Source organism: Pteronotus mesoamericanus, unplaced genomic scaffold, assembly GCF_021234165.1.
Source record: "Pteronotus mesoamericanus isolate MK-2021 breed Mesoamerican mustached bat unplaced genomic scaffold, CSHL_Meso_final contig_32, whole genome shotgun sequence".
Classification (NCBI taxonomy): Eukaryota; Metazoa; Chordata; class Mammalia; order Chiroptera; family Mormoopidae; genus Pteronotus; species Pteronotus mesoamericanus.
The window spans coordinates 3,944,784-3,965,018 of NW_026555134.1; the positions used below are offsets into that span (position 1 = coordinate 3,944,784).

The 20,235-nt window shown below is 34.2% G+C and overlaps 1 protein-coding gene across 2 annotated transcripts in view; it reads left to right on the top strand.

Annotated features, from left to right (window-relative positions):
• GLRA3 (glycine receptor alpha 3) overlaps positions 1 to 20,235 on the top strand; it is a 119,796-nt gene that overhangs the window by 79,168 nt on the left and 20,393 nt on the right. For both annotated transcript variants that reach the window (XM_054575934.1, XM_054575935.1), the window contains exons 6-7: positions 11,393 to 11,530; positions 14,118 to 14,332. In XM_054575934.1, the coding sequence (XP_054431909.1) occupies positions 11,393 to 11,530; positions 14,118 to 14,332 (353 nt within the window). The remainder of the gene's footprint in view (positions 1 to 11,392; positions 11,531 to 14,117; positions 14,333 to 20,235) is intronic.

Here is a 20,235-nt window from a genome sequence, read left to right on the forward strand (position 1 = left end):
CTCCCTGAGGTTGAACATTCCTTGCTCTGCATACTTAGTGACCATCACTGTTTCTTCCATCTGTTTCCTGTTCAAACTTTTTATTTATAAGTGTATTTTACGTGAGGTTATCTTTTTATTTTTATTTATATGTGTTATGTTATATATATCCTTGATATTTTAATTTTATGATACCTTTCATAATACAGAGAGGACTGTGAAAATATAAGTGCATACAATATTATAAATTATGCCTTCATATATCCAAAATAACAAAAATATGTATTTAATCGAAGGATTTTATACCACAGGTTGTATTTACATTTTAAATACAAGTAGACTGCATTTTTGTGTAACTCTTTTTCTAAGTGCATAGAAATTTCTATTTTTTATTAAATATGTTTTGATATTGATGTGAAATATCATTTTTACCTTAAATTTCCATATATGGTTCTGATTCTGGACTCTGTCCTGAACCATTTATCTAATTGAGACAGAACCTCCATACCTGAAGCCATTTAAGCACCATAGCTTTATTTGTATATTTTGTCCTCTGTTAGGCAGGTCTGTATCTTGACTTCTTATTTTTCAGAATATGCTGTTGCTATGCGTATACTTTTACCCTTCAGATTACTCTCCTCTTGAAAATTACATTAGATTTTTATTTAAATTGCATTGATATTGTAGACTAATTATGGGAGAATAATATTTTCACAAGATGAGTCCTCTTACTGAAGACCATAGCACATCCCTAACTTTACTGTAATCCTGTCTTTCAATAATGATTCATTATTTCATTTTTACATTAAAAAATTTTGGCATTGTCAGTTGATCCTGCTGTGTAGACTATAAATATTTTTATTGAGAAAATAATCTCTATATAGTTGATATAGCTAAAATACTTGATAATTTCAGAGTTTGGCTTTACTTTTTTGTTGAAATAGGCAACTTATTTCAACCCACATATTTTAAAAAATATTGTCTTTGTCCTAAGTAAGAGTAACTTTTGGGAATGAATATGTTATAGAACAAAGCTCAGGCAAAGTAGTTGCTTTTATTTAGGAATCTTTAAAAAAATTCTTTGCTTAATTTAGATGCTGGAAAATACACCAACTTAATTTCATTTAATTTCAATGTAAATTATCCAATTAAAAACAAGTAGTCCACCTATATAATCTTCCCATATTGAATAAATTCAATATGAGCTAAGGTATTCCCAAGCACAGTTCTCAAATTTAAAAAATAAATACATTATTGAAACCTCAAAGTATTCTTGTTTAGAAACTTCATTTTGGAACTGGAGAGCATTATGCTAAGCGAAATAAGCCAGTGGGGGGAAAGACAAATACCATATGATCTCACCTATAAGTGGAACCTAACCAACAATACAAATATGCAAGGAAAATAAGACCAGCAACACTGAAAGGAAAAGAAATCAACAGAGACAAGAGGGAAGGAGGGAGGGGGGTGGGGAAAAGGAAGGGAAGGGGAAAGTCAAGGACCATATAGCAAGGACTCATGGACAAAACCAAAGGGGAAGAGCTGAGGGAGGGAAGGAGGGAGGGGGCAAGGGAAAGTGGTGGGTGGTAGGCAGAGACAAATGTATTTGAAAAAATAAATTAAAATAAATAAAAAAATAAAAAAAGAAACTTCATTTTTATGACTACTATGTGCTAAAAAGCTTTAGAATAAAAATTTTAGTGCTCCATTCATAAAATAATTTGATTAAGTATTTCCAACCCATTTTGAACAAATGCAACCAAAATTTAGAGAACCAGTTTACCAAAAGTTCAATACCATTGCAAGAACATACAGTTTGATTTACAAGTAGTTTTTCAAATAGTCAAAGTTTTAAAAAAGTTTAATTAATGACAAGCAGTAAATAGAGAAAATACATTCCATATCATGAGATATAATTTTAATTCAACTTCAGCTTTGTCACACAGAAAAAATTATAGTTTAGTTACTCTGTGTTTACATTAAAAATGTTATAAATTTTAACAACTATAGCTTATCTTCAATTGAGAGAATGTAATAGAGTTTATGAATATAAAATAAATCATATGTATCACAACTAATTCCAGGAATACTACAGCCCCATAGATTTCTTCATTTACAAAGAACATTGTTTTTACCATAATGATGAGTTTCAACAAATATTTCATTCAGTTCCATTACAAACAAGTAATATTTATTTTCAACATTGAACTTTTTTAATGAATTTAGGAGAGACTTTACAATAAGGTTTACAAGAACATTAGGTATTTTATCTTCAACAAATAAAATTTCAAAAGCATTACTTGGATTACAGAGTTGGATTTAAATTAATCTCGTTTAAAATTAATTTAACCAATTTTTTTCTTTGAACCAGGAGCTGAGACTGAAACAAGCCTAATGTCACTTAATTGCTTGCAAATTTTCTGTTATGCACTTTCCCAAGAAAACTTGATATCAAAAAAGATTAATTCAGAAGGAACACTCTTTGCTTTAAATAAAACCTTGTTTTTCATAGGGCTACGTGTAAATGCTCCCCCTGCAAATGCGCATATCAAATGATCATCTTAGGGCATATTCTTGAAAAGACTAAATTCTGAAACAGATGCTGCAATGGAATAAAAGAAATGAAAGTTCACACTTATTTAAAAACTAGGCACATAATTTACATTTCACAAGAAAGTTGGTGGTGAATGTGCGGCTTGAACAGAATGTGATTTACATTTAACTGAACGACTTCTTGACTAGGAGAAAGGAAGAAAGAGAAATCCTGAAAGACTGAAAATTTTGCCTTAAGACTAAGTTCCCAGAAAGAGACTGTCATCTTTAACTGGTCCGTTTGAGTTGCTGTCTCTCAAGTCCACCTCAGTCAAATGGAATGGAGGTATCATATTTAGGTAACAGTCACAAACAGTAGAAGCAAATGTCTTTTTATTTTTCACATCTGAATATAGTCAATATTTATTTTAACCCTGTTACATCTGAATCATTGTTACTCATCCTTACAGTCAACTCCCTGGAAGACTTTCTTGGATTTTTCCCTCTGCTCCTACCCTTCAGTTTAGTTGAGGACGCTTCTGCACTCTCACAGGCCCCTCTGCTGATCGATCTCTGTAAGGCTTCACAATGCATCAGTTTATCTGCTTCACCGTCAGCTGCCACTACACTATGAGCATCTTGACTGGAGCCAGGTCATTTTGTGGTCCCAGCACTTTACAAATGTACTTACATTTGGAGCTGGCACTCAGTAATTATTCATTAAAGTAATGGATCAGTAAAATTAATTCCAGGACCACATTGCAGTAACACGATTTTTTTTTTCTTATTTGTAAATATATGAGTGTCCTTATTGATGAGATTTGGTTTGTTAAATAGACATTATTTTTTTTACAGCGGTTTTGATTTCCTAGCAAAATTGATCAAAAACTACAGGTTTCCCTTCACACCCCAGCCCTCATGCACCTGGGCAGCCTCTCTCAACATCAGTACCCCCGACAGCACTGTGATACATTTATTACAATCCATGCACTTACATTCAAGTTCACTCTTGGTGGTATACATTCTCTGAATGTTGACAGATGTATAACATATATCCCAATATAGTATCCTACAAAATAGTTTCACTGTCCTAAATATCCTTTGTGTCCTGCCTATTTTTCTTACCTCCTCGCCCAACCCCTGATAACCTTAGATTTTTTTACTGCCTCTGTACCTTTGCCCTTTGTTTAGTGTCATGTCCTTGTAGTCAGTATGTAGCCTTTCCAGATTGGCTTCTTTCACTTAGTGATATGCATGTACGTTTCTGCCATGTCGTTACATGGCTTGCTAGCTCATTTCTTTTCAGCACTGAATGATAGTTCATTGTCTGCATGGGCCACAGTTTCTTCATTCGCCTACTAAAGGTCATCTTGGTTGCTTCCAAGTTTTGGCAATTATGCATAAAGCTGCTGCTAATATCTGTGTACAGGTTTTTGTGTGTATATGTTTTCAACATATTTGGGTGAATACTAAAGAATGATTACTGGATATTAAGGTAAGTGTACTTTTAGTTTTGTAAGAAACTGCCAAACTGTTTTCCAAAGCGACTGTAACATTTTTTGCATTCATACCAGCAATGAAAGAGTTCTTTTGCTACACATTTTTGTCAGTACTTTGTGTTGTCAGTGGTCTTGATTTTGGCCATACCAATAGGTTTATAGTGGTGTCTTGTTTTAATTTGAAATCCTCTAATAACATCTGCAATTTTTAAAAAATGATTATGAATGTCTACCTTCTGATATCATATAAACAAGTGTCCCTCCCATATCATTTTAAATTAGTGTTAAAAAAACCTATTTTGTTATCTAATGACATGAGGGAAACTGAGAAATTAAGAATTTACATGTTTTTTGTCCAGAGGGCCAGAAAGACCACAAAGAAAAATGACAATTCTTTCCTTTTGAACATTGCAAGCTTCTATAGTATATTAATTGCATACCTATTTAACTCATTTTTGTGCTTCAAATTATGATTAATTATTTAAATATACATATCAGGAGTATATTTTTCTAAGATGCTTGTAATTATTTAAATATACATATCAGGAGTATATTTTTCTAAGATGCTTGCATGCAAGAAATTTTACATATTTTTTTAAAGATTCTAAATAAATCTATTTCAAGCTCCCCATTCACAAAGGCTGACAAGTTCCATATTGTAAATTCTTCAGGAGGCCCTCTGCCATAGAGTGTTGTGAACCAGTGTCTCGGTCTGTGGGGGTCTTGGACCAAAGTCTGTAAGGCTATCATTGCCATGATGCTGCTTCTCCTCATGGTATCAATGGCACTATTGCATGCTGAACTCTGGGTAACCTTCTGGCATTGCCCACTCTAGATTAGCTCCTAAGGTACCACTTAGGAAGTTCAAGTTCCAGATGCCTTTGTGCATCTCTAAATATTACATCTGCATTTTATTTTTCAGCCCCACAGACATCCATACTACTGTGGCCCATTCCATGTTCTGCCACCCTAACAGTGGTACTTGAAATGAGCACAGTTTTTTAAAAATGTTTACACCTATTTAGATCTCTTTCTAAACTTTATCAGTAATTCCTTTGATCAGTCTTTTTGTTTTTATAATAGTACCAAATGTTTCTTATTCTTTTTTTTCTAATTTTAATTAGATAGTTTTGCAAGGCTATATTGTATTATATTGTAAAATCAGAGGTCTTGGAAAGAAGGCTTTGGTGTTCATCTATTTTAAGCAGCACAATGATTGTGTGTGTAATTTTATAACATTCTTGGCAAGTGATTTCCCAGGCTCTGTCTGAGGGAAACCTGTTATCTCACCCATTCCACGGTCACACAGTTCTTTCAGAAAACTCTTACATTTAGTAGAAATGCACCTTGCTGAACTTCCTATTTTGTTTCTTACTTTTCTGTTTCCTACTTTTCTTTTTTCAAAGCATTCTGTAAGATTCTCTCTATAGCTTTTTTCTTTTCTTTATACATTATTGCTGTATTCATAATCTCAGATAATGTATAATTCTAAGATAATCTGTAGGTAGGTGACTTTCAAACATATATCTTCAACTCTGATCTCATTTGAAATATATAGAACAATTCTATAATTGCTTCAATAATTTTCAGCATGTAAGTTAGTGTTCAGACTTGTTAGCATCAACACCTGTATCTCCTGTTAGCATCTCAGTGTACCCTAAAGTAAACTCTTTATACACATACACACAAATAAATGATGCTCTCCCTCTTTTGCCCTTCTCTATTTGTACTCAAGCCCCTGCTACAAGCCACATACAATTTTAGTTACTGGAAAACATGCCAGGGACTAAAACAGAATGGTCTCTGCGTTTATGAAGTTTAAATTCTAGAAGGCTAGGTAGACAATAAACAAAATTAAATCTTGATCAGTATATTCCATGTCAGGTGTATAAGTTCTATGAGAAAAATAAAGAGGAGAGGGTGACTGTAGACTGACTGGGAGACAAGCATTTTAAAAGATTGTCAGAGAAGGCTGCTCCGACAGCATGAGATGCAAGCGAAGACTATGGCATAGCTACTTGCCAGTGACAAAGTGGAAACTGAAAAAAATTATTTAACTTTTTATTTTCCCTTAAATATATATTTAATTTCCAATTTTATGAAAAATTTTAATTGGCAGTGATCCATTAGGAATATAAATAAGAGGTAATGTGCCAGTAAATTAGAATCCTAATTTCAGCACAAATTGGTTAAGAAATTTTCTTCCAGATTATTTTATTCTGATTTATAAACCTTTTTAAAGAATAGATTTATCTTATTGTGTTAAGGACATTTTGCATGAGATCTACCCTCTTAACCATTTTTGGTGTGTAATAGGTTACGTTGACTATAAGTACACGGTTGTACAGCAGATCTCTAGAACTTACTCATTTTGTTTGAATAAAACTTTATGCTTATTAACTAGTAATCCTCATTTTCCCCCATCCCCTGGCACCATCATTGCACTCTCTAATTCTATGTATTTGAGTCTTTAGATACTTCATATAAGTGAAATCACACAATATTCATTTTCTATAACTGGTTTATTTTGCGTAGCAAATATTCTTATGGTTTATCCCTATTGTCACAAAAATTAAAAGTAGGACTATCAAATAATCCTGTAATCCCACTTCTGGACATTTATCCAAGAGAATTGAAATCAGGATCATGAAGAAATATTGGTCCTTCTGCAGCACTATTCACAATTGCCAAAGTACAGAAACAACCTATGAGCCCATTGAAAGTTTTAGTGGATAAAGAAAATGTATATGTATGCAATAAAATGCCATTCAGCCTTTAAAATAAGGAGATATCACTTCACACTGGTCAGAATGGCCATGATAAACAGATCAACAAACAACAGGTGCTGGTGAGGATGTGGAGAAAAGGGAACCCTAGTACACTGCTGGTGGGAATGCAGATTGGTGCAGCCACTGTTGGAAAGCAGTGTGGAATTTCCTCAAAAAGCTGAAAATGGAACTGCCTTTTGACTCAGCAATTCCACTGCTGAGATTATACTCTAAGAATCCCAAAACACAAATTCAAAAGAACCTATGCACCCCAATGTTCATAGCAGCACAATTTACAATAGCCAAGTGCTGGAAACAACCTAAGTTGTTTCATCAGTAAATGAGTGGATCAAAAAACTGTGGTACATTTACACAATGGAACACTACGCAGCAGAAGGAAAGAAAGAGCTATTACCCTTCGCGACAGCATGGATGGGACTGAAGAGCATTATGCTAAGTGAAATAAGCCAGGGGGTGAAAGACAAATACCACATGATCTCACCTATAAGTGGATCCTAATCAACAAAACAAACAAGGAAAATATAACCAGCAACATTGAAAGAAAAAAGAAACCAACTGAAACGAGAGGGAAGGAGGGAGGGGGTAGCAGGGAAAGGAAGGGGAAGGGTCAAGTCAAGGAACATATATGAAGGACACAGGGACGGAGTCAAGGTGGGGAGGTAGGGGTGGGAGGGGCAGGGGAAAGTGGTGGCAGGTAAATGGAGACAAATGTATTTGAACAATAAAAAATAAATAAAGCAAGGGAATCCTGTAATATGCAAAAAACCAAAAACACATACAAAAAATCTTTAGTTTCTGAAGGTGGTTGTTCCTTAAAGATTAGTTGCAGTGTGAAATTGAAAACCATATCGATGAACTCTTCATACTCTTGTAGATTAAAATCTACTTCTCTATCTTGCACTTTGAATGGATCTTTTACCTATGCATGATTTTTAACATCATGCTTTGGTCATTTAGAAAATAATGGCTTAATGAGTTATTCATATTTTCCAAACATTGACGCATTATTGTACCATATTGAAGGGTCGCATTTGTTAATGTCACCATGAAGCTCATCAAGAAATCTTTAAGTATTTGGATAATGATTTTTTCAAATTTATAATTATGACTTGAAAGCGCAAAGTATATCTTGGATGGCAAATATGGTCAGTTGTTACCCTGGGCATAATAGGCTAACTCACTTTCTTTATTTTTAAGAAAATGATGTGCCATATACCTAATCATATTAACCACAGTTTTGCCAGACACATTTTTTCAAGTAATAATGGTATTTCAAGAAAAACCAGAGAGTTTGACCTGTCAATCAATCACAGCAGCGCTTTTCCTTAAAAGAATTATCATATTACAGTATGCAGCTGACATGTTAGCTAGGTACTTCCCATTTTGACACTCAGAATAATAAAAAGTTATTTATATAGCAGCCAAAATTTGATAAAATTTCCATGAAGAATCAAGAACATTCTTAAATAAAAGGGCATTGTTCTTACTGTGATATATGGTTGTAAAGAATACAATAACCACCACTACCTCTAATTATGCTAAAGCACTAGAACTTTTACCCACCATTGTTTCTTTTACCATCTGGGCAAATGCCAACACAATGAAAAAAAGTAAATTATGCCTTTTATGATTATGAAAGCTGTTTAGATTTTGTGATAGTCCCTGAAAGGGTCCTGCTGGAATAATGTTTCTGAAGCACATTTTCTGCCACGTTACTCCCCTGCTCAAAAGATTCAATTGTTTATCCATGCCCACAGGGAATTTTAAAAATTGAACTTTTCAACCTAGAATTTAAACTTTGCATGATCTTACATTAATTTTGCTTTCATTCCATATGCTTCTTTATGTAAACTGGCTCTCGACAACTGAAGTTATTGCTATACCTGTTACAGACCTTGGGAGTTTGCAGTTTCTTTCAATGGATTATGCCATTCCTTTGTCTGAGGGCGTCAGCTTTTCTCACATTCTTTATATACAGATCCTGCCTTTTATCAAGGTACAAATCAAATGAGGACTCCGTGGTATGACAGATCCCCCTTCTGAAGGCATACACCACTTTGTACCTCTCCCAAGTCACTTATTTTTTGCCTGGTCACAACCTCATATTCCCTGAAGTCCTGCAGGATGCTTTACATACAGTGGGTGCTCCATAAGTAATTGTTGAAGAAACAAGTGTTTGGCTGCATTGAGCTATTTGTTTACGTGTTTCACTGGAGCTACCATATGAGATTTCTGGCTGAAGTTAGTGCTGATGTCTTCATTCTCTATATAAAGTATTTCTTGTTGTGAAGCTTATCGCACAAGGCAACTCAACTCAACATTAATCTCATTAGCCAGTCTCTTCTTACCATTCTCAGACTCGTATAAAAGTCTGCCAACCAAAAGCATAAGGATGCTAAAATACTTTGAACTGTGTAGAAGGGTATTGATTTTTTTAAAGTTACGTTTGAAGGTTTATTGAGGTAAAATTCCCATTTAGTTATTTTCCTTGGATATCTAGTGAATTACTCAGAATAAAAGAATTACCCCTTAAATATATCATCTTATTCTTTTTCTTCTGATTTCAAATTTAAATATTTTATGGACCATAATGAAGAAGCATTGCTTGATTATGAAATACCCATACCTAAATCATTTCATATGGATGATTATTTAACTCAACAGCAAGCTAAATATGCTACCTATAAATTACATTAGAGACTAATGAAATCTTGCCTTTGAAGGAATTTCAGAGGGCTGATTTCTTTTCATAGAAGACCCTAAGAAAAATTTAGAATGTAAAAACAAAACGAGGTTTCAGTTCATTTCTCCATTTATCTGTCTAAATTGGGACCAAGCTTCCCATATTTTGTTGTTAGTGATTGCAGGTATAGAAGGATAAATTACATGTCTGGCCTGGAAACAAAGTGGTGCCTATTTTACTATCTTTCTATCCTTGAGAAATATGCATCTATTTTTCTCACTAGCTAAAATGGTATTTATAATGGACATATTGATATATCGATGTTAAAGGACTTATGAGTAAATGTAAAAGCCTTCTATAATTAGAAACCAAATCATTAAACTGAAGGGTTCAATGAAATGTATTTCAGTATAAGGACGTCCAGCACAAGTCTTTGCTCTACTAAGTCCAGTGGTCTGGAGGACAGTCTTGCAGATTCCGTATCTTCCGTATCTGTCTGGAACCAGAATTCAGATGTGCCCTCTATAGCCTGGATGACTTGACAAACTCTACCAAAACAGTGCTTGCTCCATAATGAGCCATTAGTTACACTGCTAGTACTGCTGCTGTGAACTTGGACAGCAGAATCCCAGACAGTCAGTCTAAGGTGATCCTCTAGTCACCGATGCCCTTGTCACTACCATCCCCATTGCCATTGGGGTGGCTGCTGCTAGGCATTCCCAGGAGTCAGGTGGGCACAGTTGGGTCTCTGTGGTCAGTTGCCCCCACCACAGATAGATTGATTTGGCTCTTTTGAAGAAGTTCTTTTCTGGCTATTGTAGGAGGGGGAGGGATGATCAGTTTTCTTTGCTACCCACTGGCCTGTCCAGCCTAACGTGCTCCACACCAGCTGATTCTAACCACTCTCACAGCCTCTCCCATACGATATAAGCCACAGAAATTTGTTGGGGACAGTTTCCCTTGTTTGTTGCTTCTTGGACCTAGAGCTTCTGCTTCCTTTTCCTAACCACTTGACTTAGTTCAGAAGCCAGACCTGCTTCCTCTCCCTTTCTGCCTCCACGGTGGTTGTGCATTGTAGCAAGTCTTCCCCGACAAGTCCCATTCACTCTGGCTCTTTCTGCAGCAGCTTTTAAGTGCTCATTTCAACAGGTTCTCAATCAGAAGGGAGAAAAAGCTAAAATTCTGCTTTTTCTTAGACTCTCTTCCAATAGAAATTTAAAATTTAATTTGTCGAAAGATGCCTACTTATCACAAAATACATTAGTTAATTCTACCCTGAACTTACTAATAGTGCAAGAGTTTCCTCCTTCACAAAATAGTCAATATGGATTTTCTTTGTACTCTGATTTTTTCCTGAAGAGCAGACATTTTTATTTAAAATATCACTTTGTTCATTTTGGGGCTTGGAACATAGAAGCAGATACCACAAACTAAAATAATTATTTAATCAAGAAAGGTATCAGCTGTGGTAGTTTACCCTCACAGATGTTAGAGTTGAGGTCATTTCCTAACCAGTGACAATTTCAGTTTTTGTTGAGAGAGTCCTGGATAATTTGAGAGACAATGAGGGGAAATCCAATGGAGTAGAACCAGAATGAATGGTCAAATTAATCCTGCAGTTGCCTATACCAAGAAAAGAATGTATACTTGTATGCGTGTCCTTTAAGATTTTACATGCATGTTATGCTTATTAGTAGCTTACTACATTTTGCTACTTTATCTGATGAATGCTCCATATATATAGATTTCAGCAGACTTTCGTGAGATGATATAGTTCAATTGATAGGGTTGAGATGACAGTGTTTGTTCTTCTCATCCCATTTGTAAAATGTGCAAAGAGAGTGTGTGTGCTTTTTCATTTCTTTGAATGTCCTTTAATGCTATCAATATTTTTATTATGATTTGCCTAGTTGGATACACAATGAATGACCTCATTTTTGAATGGCAAGATGAGGCACCTGTACAAGTGGCAGAAGAACTCACTCTGCCCCAGTTTCTGTTGAAAGAAGAGAAAGATTTACGATACTGCACTAAACATTACAACACAGGTAGGGCTTGAGTATTCTTCATCACACTTAACAACTTGTGGTTTTATGATAGTCAGATGTTTCTTAATTGTAGTGTTAGTTTAATTATTTTCACTGTAGCTAAATGTTTTCCATACTAATAGAGCAGAAAATGGAAACCTATAGATGCTTTGACTCATTGCATATTGTTATATAATTAGATTGTATGGGACCAAAAAAGTGCTTGATGTTTAATTATGTTTAATTTGTGTGTGTGTGTGTGTGTGTGTGTGTGAAAAGCCCATAATTACATAGTAATGGTGTTTCAAAAAAATTTATTTTAATTTCTGTGTGAGAAATAAAATGTACTTTTTAACACTTCTTGGGTAGTAAACATTGTGTTTGCTAACAAAATGAAAGCAATTGCTTTTTAATTTTTTCAGTAATAATGTCCCCTCCTTTATTTTTGATTATAGTAACTATTCCCCTTTTTTTTTTTTTGCTTCATCCATCTCAACTAGGATACTTTTAATTGCTAATTAAAATCACAGATAACCCCAAATAAATAGCTGCAATGCCATAAAATAAACAATAAAAAAAAATGTACTTTAGAAGACTCCATAGTCATTCTGTTTTACTAGTGTTACCATGTCAGAACTTGTACAACTTGTTTCTTTTTCTCTCTAGGACCACACATATTTATTATTATAGTTCTTCCCATTGATAGTCACAAAAACACTTTTTATAAAGCACAATGAGAGCTCTTTTTTCCTTGAAAATCATATGAACTATAAACAATTTAATCAAAGTACCCAAAGTATCTAATTTTTACTGATTACATCATGAGATGACTTGAATTATTTAACAGTTATATCATGAAAACATTTCATCATTCTTGATCTATTTTATTTCATTATTTTAAAACTTTAAAAATTTTTATTTTAAGAGTTTTAAAAATCAAAACTCTTTCCTTTTTATGGCCAAGTAAAATTCCACTGTGTAAATGTCCCATAGTTGTTTCATCCAGTCATCTACTGATGGACACTTGGGCTGCTTCCATATAGTAAACAATGTTGCAATGAACACAGGGCTGCTTATGTTCTTTTGTGTTAGTATTTTGGGTTTCTTCAGTTATATTCCCAGAAGTGGGATCGCTGGGTCAACGATGAACCTGGATAGCATTATGCTAAGTTGAACTAAGTCAGCCAGCAGAAGACAAGTACCACATGATTTCACTTATATGTGGTATCTAGTGAACAAACTGAACAAACAAGCAAAATAGAGATAGACTCATAGATGCAGAGCAGGCTGACAGCTATTGTGTGGAGGGGGAGAGGTTAGCGGGTGGAGGGATTGAGCAAAAAGGACTGCAGGACATGGACAAGAGTGTGATGATTGCAGGGGGAGAGGGTATTAGGGGGTTAAATGGGAATGGAAAAATACAATAAACATTTTTTTAAAAAGATAAAAATAAAAATTTAAAGTATTTTCATATACTTCAAGAATGGTTAGGCATTCTGTATGTATTTGATAAATTGATAACAAGATCATGTATAGTTTGCATATATATTATTAGACACTTAACTGTGGAATCCAACTCTCTAAGAGTATATGAAACTGTTAAGACTTTTAAGCTCTGGAAGCTCATCTATCCCTTTATCCTGCAGCCTGCCTGTGCATTACAGTAGCATGTGACTCAAGTCACAATAACAGAAGTTTTGTGCTGAACCTTATACTAGCAATACATTATTTTCCCTGATGTGCCCTTTGATTCTTTCTCTCATAATTAAAAAATGTCCCTTAAAGAAAGATCAGCATGTTAACACCCTGACCTTATCCTTCTTAAAATAGTTTGAATAAGCAGGGAAAAAAACCAAGAGTTAGGTGATTCAGAATAACAATTATTTTAAGGCGAGATGACGTGGTAATTGAATAGGGAATAGAGCCAGGGGATAAGCAGAAATATTAACAAAATGTTTAATTAAACTGCAATTTATAACTCTATTAATTACTAAAAAGACACAAAAGCATGAATATATAGAACAAATGTTTGTCAAGTTTCTTTTTAGTAAGTGTGTTTTTAAGTTATGTTCAAAGGTACTAATGGAAAATAACATACTTTCCTAATATTCAAAATTATTAATGCATAAAATAACTTACAGAAGTTGTATTTATGAAACTATTCTATTTGTCCTTTAGCACTGTAAAGTAAATGTAAAGTCTCTGGAACAAATAATGCCTCTGTCTAAATAAATAATTAAACCAGAAACAGTCAGTGAGCAAGGAAAAAACAGTCACTGAGTAATCTCTCCTATCGACCTCAGAGGTAATTGTTAGAATCAAGTGAAATATGTTTTTGAGTAGTTTAACAAATATGAAGTGCTAATCAAGTGCGAAGTAATAAGAATATATGCTATTTCCTGAAATAGTACATTCGTGTGTTGTTTAGAGATGCTAGCAGGAAAATTAAGAAAAATATTTTCAGAAACAAATTTACATATATGATTTAAGATCCCTTTTTGTTGTAGTAAAAATTTTAGGACAAAATTATCAAAACAAAATTGTGACATTTGGGGCCATAACAAAGACTATTTTTACCAACTGCTAAATTTATTTTATAACCAATTAGGAAAGTTTACATGCATAGAAGTACGATTCCATCTTGAACGACAAATGGGATACTATCTGATCCAGATGTACATTCCCAGTCTCCTGATTGTTATCCTATCATGGGTTTCATTCTGGATCAACATGGATGCTGCTCCTGCCAGGGTAGCTTTGGGAATAACCACTGTGCTGACTATGACCACGCAGAGTTCAGGGTCACGAGCTTCCTTACCAAAGGTGAGTGTGCCAAGCGAACACATGCACCTATTAGCACAAATATTTACATATGTATGAGTTATACACATTATATTATTGTTAGTTTTTGTCAGATCTTTTTCAATAGTACTTATTATTCATTATTCACTTTTAAGTAATATATATCCAAGGCCAAAAAAATTGTAAAATACAAAAGTAGATGAAGGAAAAAATTCTGCAAAACAATGATATCTTCTCTTCACAGTTTGTGTTATAACTCTCAATTATTTAAACATCAGTAATAGTCTTACACACTATAGAATTTTTATCTGTAGATTTCTATACATTTAGAAAGCTATCAAACATGTATGTAATGTAAATCTGCACAGTAACCTTAAATGGTGAAAGTACAATAATGAACATTTATATAATGAATATTATATATTAATATATATGCATACCTGTGTGTATATGTGTGTATGTGCATATATTTTGTATTATTAGTATAAAATCTCAGAACTGGAATTGCTGCTTTGATAGCTGTAAGCACTGGTTTATACTGTTAAACTTCCCATCAGAAAAATATATAACAGTTATACTTTCACATATATTTCACAAATATGTAAGAGTGCCGATAAAGCTGTGCTGAGTTAAATATATTATTTTGGGGTGTTTCCCCCATCTGGCTTTTAAGTTATCACAAGTCAATACAAAAGACAGCTCATTTAATACCATGATTTTAGTCCATGCTGACCTGCTGGAATTAAAACAAACTATGAGGTTTGTCAGAGACCCCATCTCTTTTCACAAGATATGCTGAAATAAAACTTAGTACCTTTTCTCATCCATTTAGCAACAGAGCCATAGAAAATTATTTTCTTCTTCTCAGTGACTCCTAAGGAAGAAATTTCTACTAAGTTAAGTAATTCTGCCTAACTTCCAATAAGTTTCACTATTTTCATTGTAATGATGTAAATATAACAACATTATATTCACTTTTCTTGTGCATTTGATGCAAGCCAACCGCCATGCCAAGTAAATTACAAATGTATAGTCATGGCTCCTCTATCCTTAATTCGGATTGCATTCTATGTTTGAATTTATTAGATTAAAATGTTCAAATACATAAAAGTTGATGGCAGGACATTTTATTACTAAAAGTGTTATTTAATATAAGAACCTGATATTTAACAATGCTCACTCTGCCTTGCTAAGATTTAATGATTGTCTTTCAAATTAAGGTTTATTTTTCAAAACTTAATGATATTTTCAAAATGATAGATATCAAGTAATGTTTTATAAAATATTGTCCAAGAGAAAATTATAAATCTACATATAAAACTAAAGTAATTCATTTCAATGTTTATTTATACAGCAGTAGGCAAAAGTAGGTTTATAGCTACATTGTGACAGTCTCCTGAGTTAATAAAGCTGTTGTAATAATTATAACCTGCATGTCTTTGCCGTACAAACAACTGTAAACCTACTTTTGCCCCCTCTGCATATGTCTAAATGTCTCAAGGGCCCTGAGTAATAAAGTTCTGTAGTTGATTTGTAAAGGAAATTGCCAGTTTACTCATTGATTTTCTTCACGAGCTAAACAGAAATCAAAGCTCATTTCTCTGTAAGTTGTCAACCAGAAGAGCACAAAATGCTTTAGAGTCGAGTGTTTCAGCAGCTAGGGGGCAAAATTTCAAGGCATTTGGATACAGAGATTAAGGCAGAGTTAGGAGATCATGGAGGTTTGGATGGAGGAAGCAGGAATTTAAAAAGCAGTAAATTAAAAAGAAATGAATGAAGACACAAGCTTGCTTTTCTTTTCTTTTCTTTTTTTTAAGGGAAGAAGGGTTTGGGATGGCTTCAAACATTTTCTCAAAAAGAAAAGATTTTTTAAAAGATATTTATTTCACTGTGATCTCAGGAAAAGAATGAATTTTTAACTATGAGTTCAATTATGAATAGAAATGTGTAGAAAGCTTCTACATCTCTCAAATCATAGAGACAGTGACCACTGAAAATGTAATAATATTTAATTCTGAGCTACAAAAAAAGAATTGATGAGCCAGATGATGTGTTAAGAGAAGGTGACCATATTCTTTTAGGCTTTGTGATAGTTTAGGAATGGAAGGTTGGGGCATATTTAGTAATGTACATTAGAATTCAGGAAGGCAGATGGTGAATAACCAAAATAAACAAGAATTTACAAGAAATCATTTAAAAGAGTAGAAGATTTCTTGAAAATTCTGACTCCATGAGTGGGTGCGGGAGGGACTAGAAAGGCAACAAACAAGAGACTCACATGAGCTTTTAAAGACAGATGCTGGAAGCCACGCACCTTAAGGTTCGCTATTCTCACCCTCACAAATGAACCTGCAGCTGCCTGAAAGGCTTGCCGCCATTCTCCTATTGACAAAATCTAGAAAGTAGGAAAACAAATTAAATTCTGGAAAACAACAGGGATTATCAGGCATAGGAAGAAGAAACAATAAATCATTAATTTATAACTGCTTAGTGTTTTGTCCAAGCTCTGTGCCAATATACATCTCCTGTAGAAAATGAAGGACTCAGAGTAAAGGTGGATAGGGAAGCAGTCAGAGGTAAATTTTCCTAAGTATAAAGGAAAGCCCAGAAAGGGGAGGAAAAGACACATTTATAGTTGGCCCTCCCTCTCCCTCTAGTTGGAATTTAACCAGAATATTCAAAGTCTCCTCTCTCCTTTCTCCCCCATGGCCCTCTCTCCCTATATACAGAATAAGTTAGGCAGTTTAGTTAAAGGTGACTCCTACTCACCCCAAAGTTTTTCTTCCAGACTGTGAGATCCCAACATTTTGTGGTATTTTTTTAAGACGTGTAAAGGCAATCTTTTCTGGGAGGATTTTTTAATCAGGATAAAAGAGAGGATAGTAATAATAATTTAATTATTTTTAGTATAAATATGATTTGTACTAATATCTTGTTAAGATCTTGGCACCAAAGGAATTATAATCTTTATTAAATATGGGGATGGGTAGAAATAAAGAAATAAAGAGAAGGCACAAAAGTCTAACTTTAATTTAGAAAGAATGGGCTCTAGAAAGGACCTTCAGTAAGGAACTCTGGGAAGATCATAGATAATCTGCAATACTGCATACACCTTTCTTTTCTCCTTCTAAAAATCAATTATTTCTTATTAGAGACATATTCCCAATCTTTTTTTCATCCTGTTTATAGGTACCAGCTAAGATCTAGCTTTCTTAAATATAAATATATATAAAATATATATATTTTACTTGGAACACAAGAAGTAAGCTTTCTTTATTTTCTAATGATAAATAACTTTGCAAAGTAGAACAAATGCATTTTTTTGAAAAGATAACATGATATAAGAAGTTTACAGAATATGATGCTTACATTCCTTTCCCTGCATTATAAAATATTTTTTTAGAATGAAAAAGATAAAGCCTTGCAGTAATCTAGCTCTGCACACTCAAGTAATTTATCAAGTTGATCTCTTCATACTTATCATATGACAAGTTGGCAATGGTCTCCTAGCTCACAAAAAAACACTTCATTATAATTAACATACAAATGGTGTGGAGGAGACTTTCATTGTACTTCAGAGGATAAAATGTTTGCCTGATCTCACGTTGCTTCCCCACAGCAACCAGTTTGTTTTTACATGATAAATATAATGCTCTTATCACCTTTGCTACATTGTCTGCTAGGAAATTGATTGTTTTTAGGATTAAAACCAAAAAGTAATGAAGACTTAAAAATATGTACTTTGTGTACTGACTTCACATTTAACTGACAGATAAAAGTTAAAGAGGCTTGAATGTGAAAATACAGAGATTTATTCTTGTGTGTTCATAATTGTAAATTTGTAGTGGTAGCTTAAACAGAAGGAACCTAATAAGTAGGTGATATATAACAGTAGTCAATTTTATGGGCTCTGGAGCCAGGGTAGTTGTAGTCAAGTCTTAGCTTTGCAACTTGGTAGCTTGTCTTAGTCCAACCTGCTATGATAAAATACCACAGACAGAATGGCTTATAGATGATAGAAATTTATTTCTCACAGTTCTTGGAACCTGACAAGTCCAAGATCAAGGCACTGGCAGATTTTGTGTTGGGTGTGTCTGGTGAGGGCCCCTTCGTGGTTAATAGATGCAGGATCTTCTCCCTTCTCCCTGTGTTTTTCCATGGTGGAAAGGGTGAGCAACTTTCTGGGGTCTTTTTTATAGAGCACTAATCTGTCCTTTTAAAATTCAGATGCAGCATCTGAATTTTGAAAGGACATATTCAGTCTCTAATGGTAGCAATGTGACAAGTGAGTTTACTGGGTCTCAGTCTCCATGTCTAAAATGGAAATAATCTCAGTAGTTGTGAGGATTAAAACTGTTACTTTTAGACAACTACTCAAAATATTTAGTAGTTCTGTGGACATTACTAAGAACATTCTCTGGCATGTTAGCTATTAGAACTACTTCTCTATAATAAATGGCCAATGATTGTATATCACTCCACATGGTTCCTTCAAAGCAACATTATGCAAGAGCCTGTAGTATAACAAACACCATGCTAGGTCCTAGAAATACAGAGATGAATAAGATCTGACCCTTTTTTCACCTTATGGGATATATTAGCCTAAAAAGAGAGAGATACATAAATGAATAATGTGTGAACAGTGGTCAAGGTCAATAGTTAAAGATGGATCTTCTCTATCTTACTCCTCTCTGTAACTCAACACTAAGAACAGAACTTGGGTGCATTAATGGTGTTCAGTACATGTTGACTTAAAAAAAGTGAATGAACACAAATGTAGTAAGAGAAGTAAGTTAGGATCCAATCTTGAAGGGATTTATGCACCATAAGACATATTTTGGATATGTGTTCAAGTGGTAATATTAAGGAGAGATTGATGCTTAAAATAGAATTAGGGTTCCGATAGCACAGTGGACCACAGGACTGTGGGCAAGGTGTTCCCGAAGGAGGAGATGAATTGGAATGAAACTGCCCCAAAAGGCAGACAGCAGGCAGTAGGGTATGGAAAGAAGATGATAATTTAATTTTGAACCACATAGGGAGTGTGTTACAGCTTATGAGTATGTAACGAATGTGTTGGAGTAAGAATTGCTGTCTTTATTTGAAGTTACTAAGCCTAGAGTTCCAAACTACCCAGGTCCAGAGTTCGCTGTACTTCTAGGATCAGTGAGAGTGGAAGAAGAGAAAAAGAGTTGAAATAGGTGAATAAGGTAAGAGGAAAGAATGAGGAAAGTAGGCTTTTAAGCTTCAACAATTGGGAACTGTTCATCGTGAACAGAACTCTGGCTGACACAAAGGGTGTTTGCATGTGTCTGTTGTCACTGAAAACATTCATTGGATTAATTTGGAAATTAAATTTCTGATTTAATCTCTGGTTCATGTCATTATGCATTCAGGTTGGTAAAGAGTGCTTTTGAAAGCAAAATACATCTTCCAGGACTGTATGTATTTGAAGGCAACTGCAGAACTTATGAGATGTAAATTTATACTTTACAAACAGATGGACACTTAGCATAGCAGATGAATGAAATGAGGGCATGCTTCTCTTTGCTCAGTTGAGGTCATTCTAATTAGCAGAAGTCATGCTTAAGATACAGGAGGTGCGGCAGAGAGCTCCTTTGTTGGCATATTTCATATGTAAGTTGATACCATTGGAGGTGTCAAGAAATGACCTCTTTTTAAAAGAAAATCAATCCCATCCAAGTTATTAACAAAGCATTACCCCAAAATGTGAATCTTTATATGATTCATCACCTATGATTCATTCTTTCCCTGTATTTTAACATTTTACACCTTCATTTATCTGTCCATTCACTCAGCAAATATGTATATGCATGTCAAGCACTATTGTCATGGGAAATAAAACAGAGATGCCATATGCTTGTAAAGAATTCACAGTTTCGACAGAAATCAAGTAAGAAATA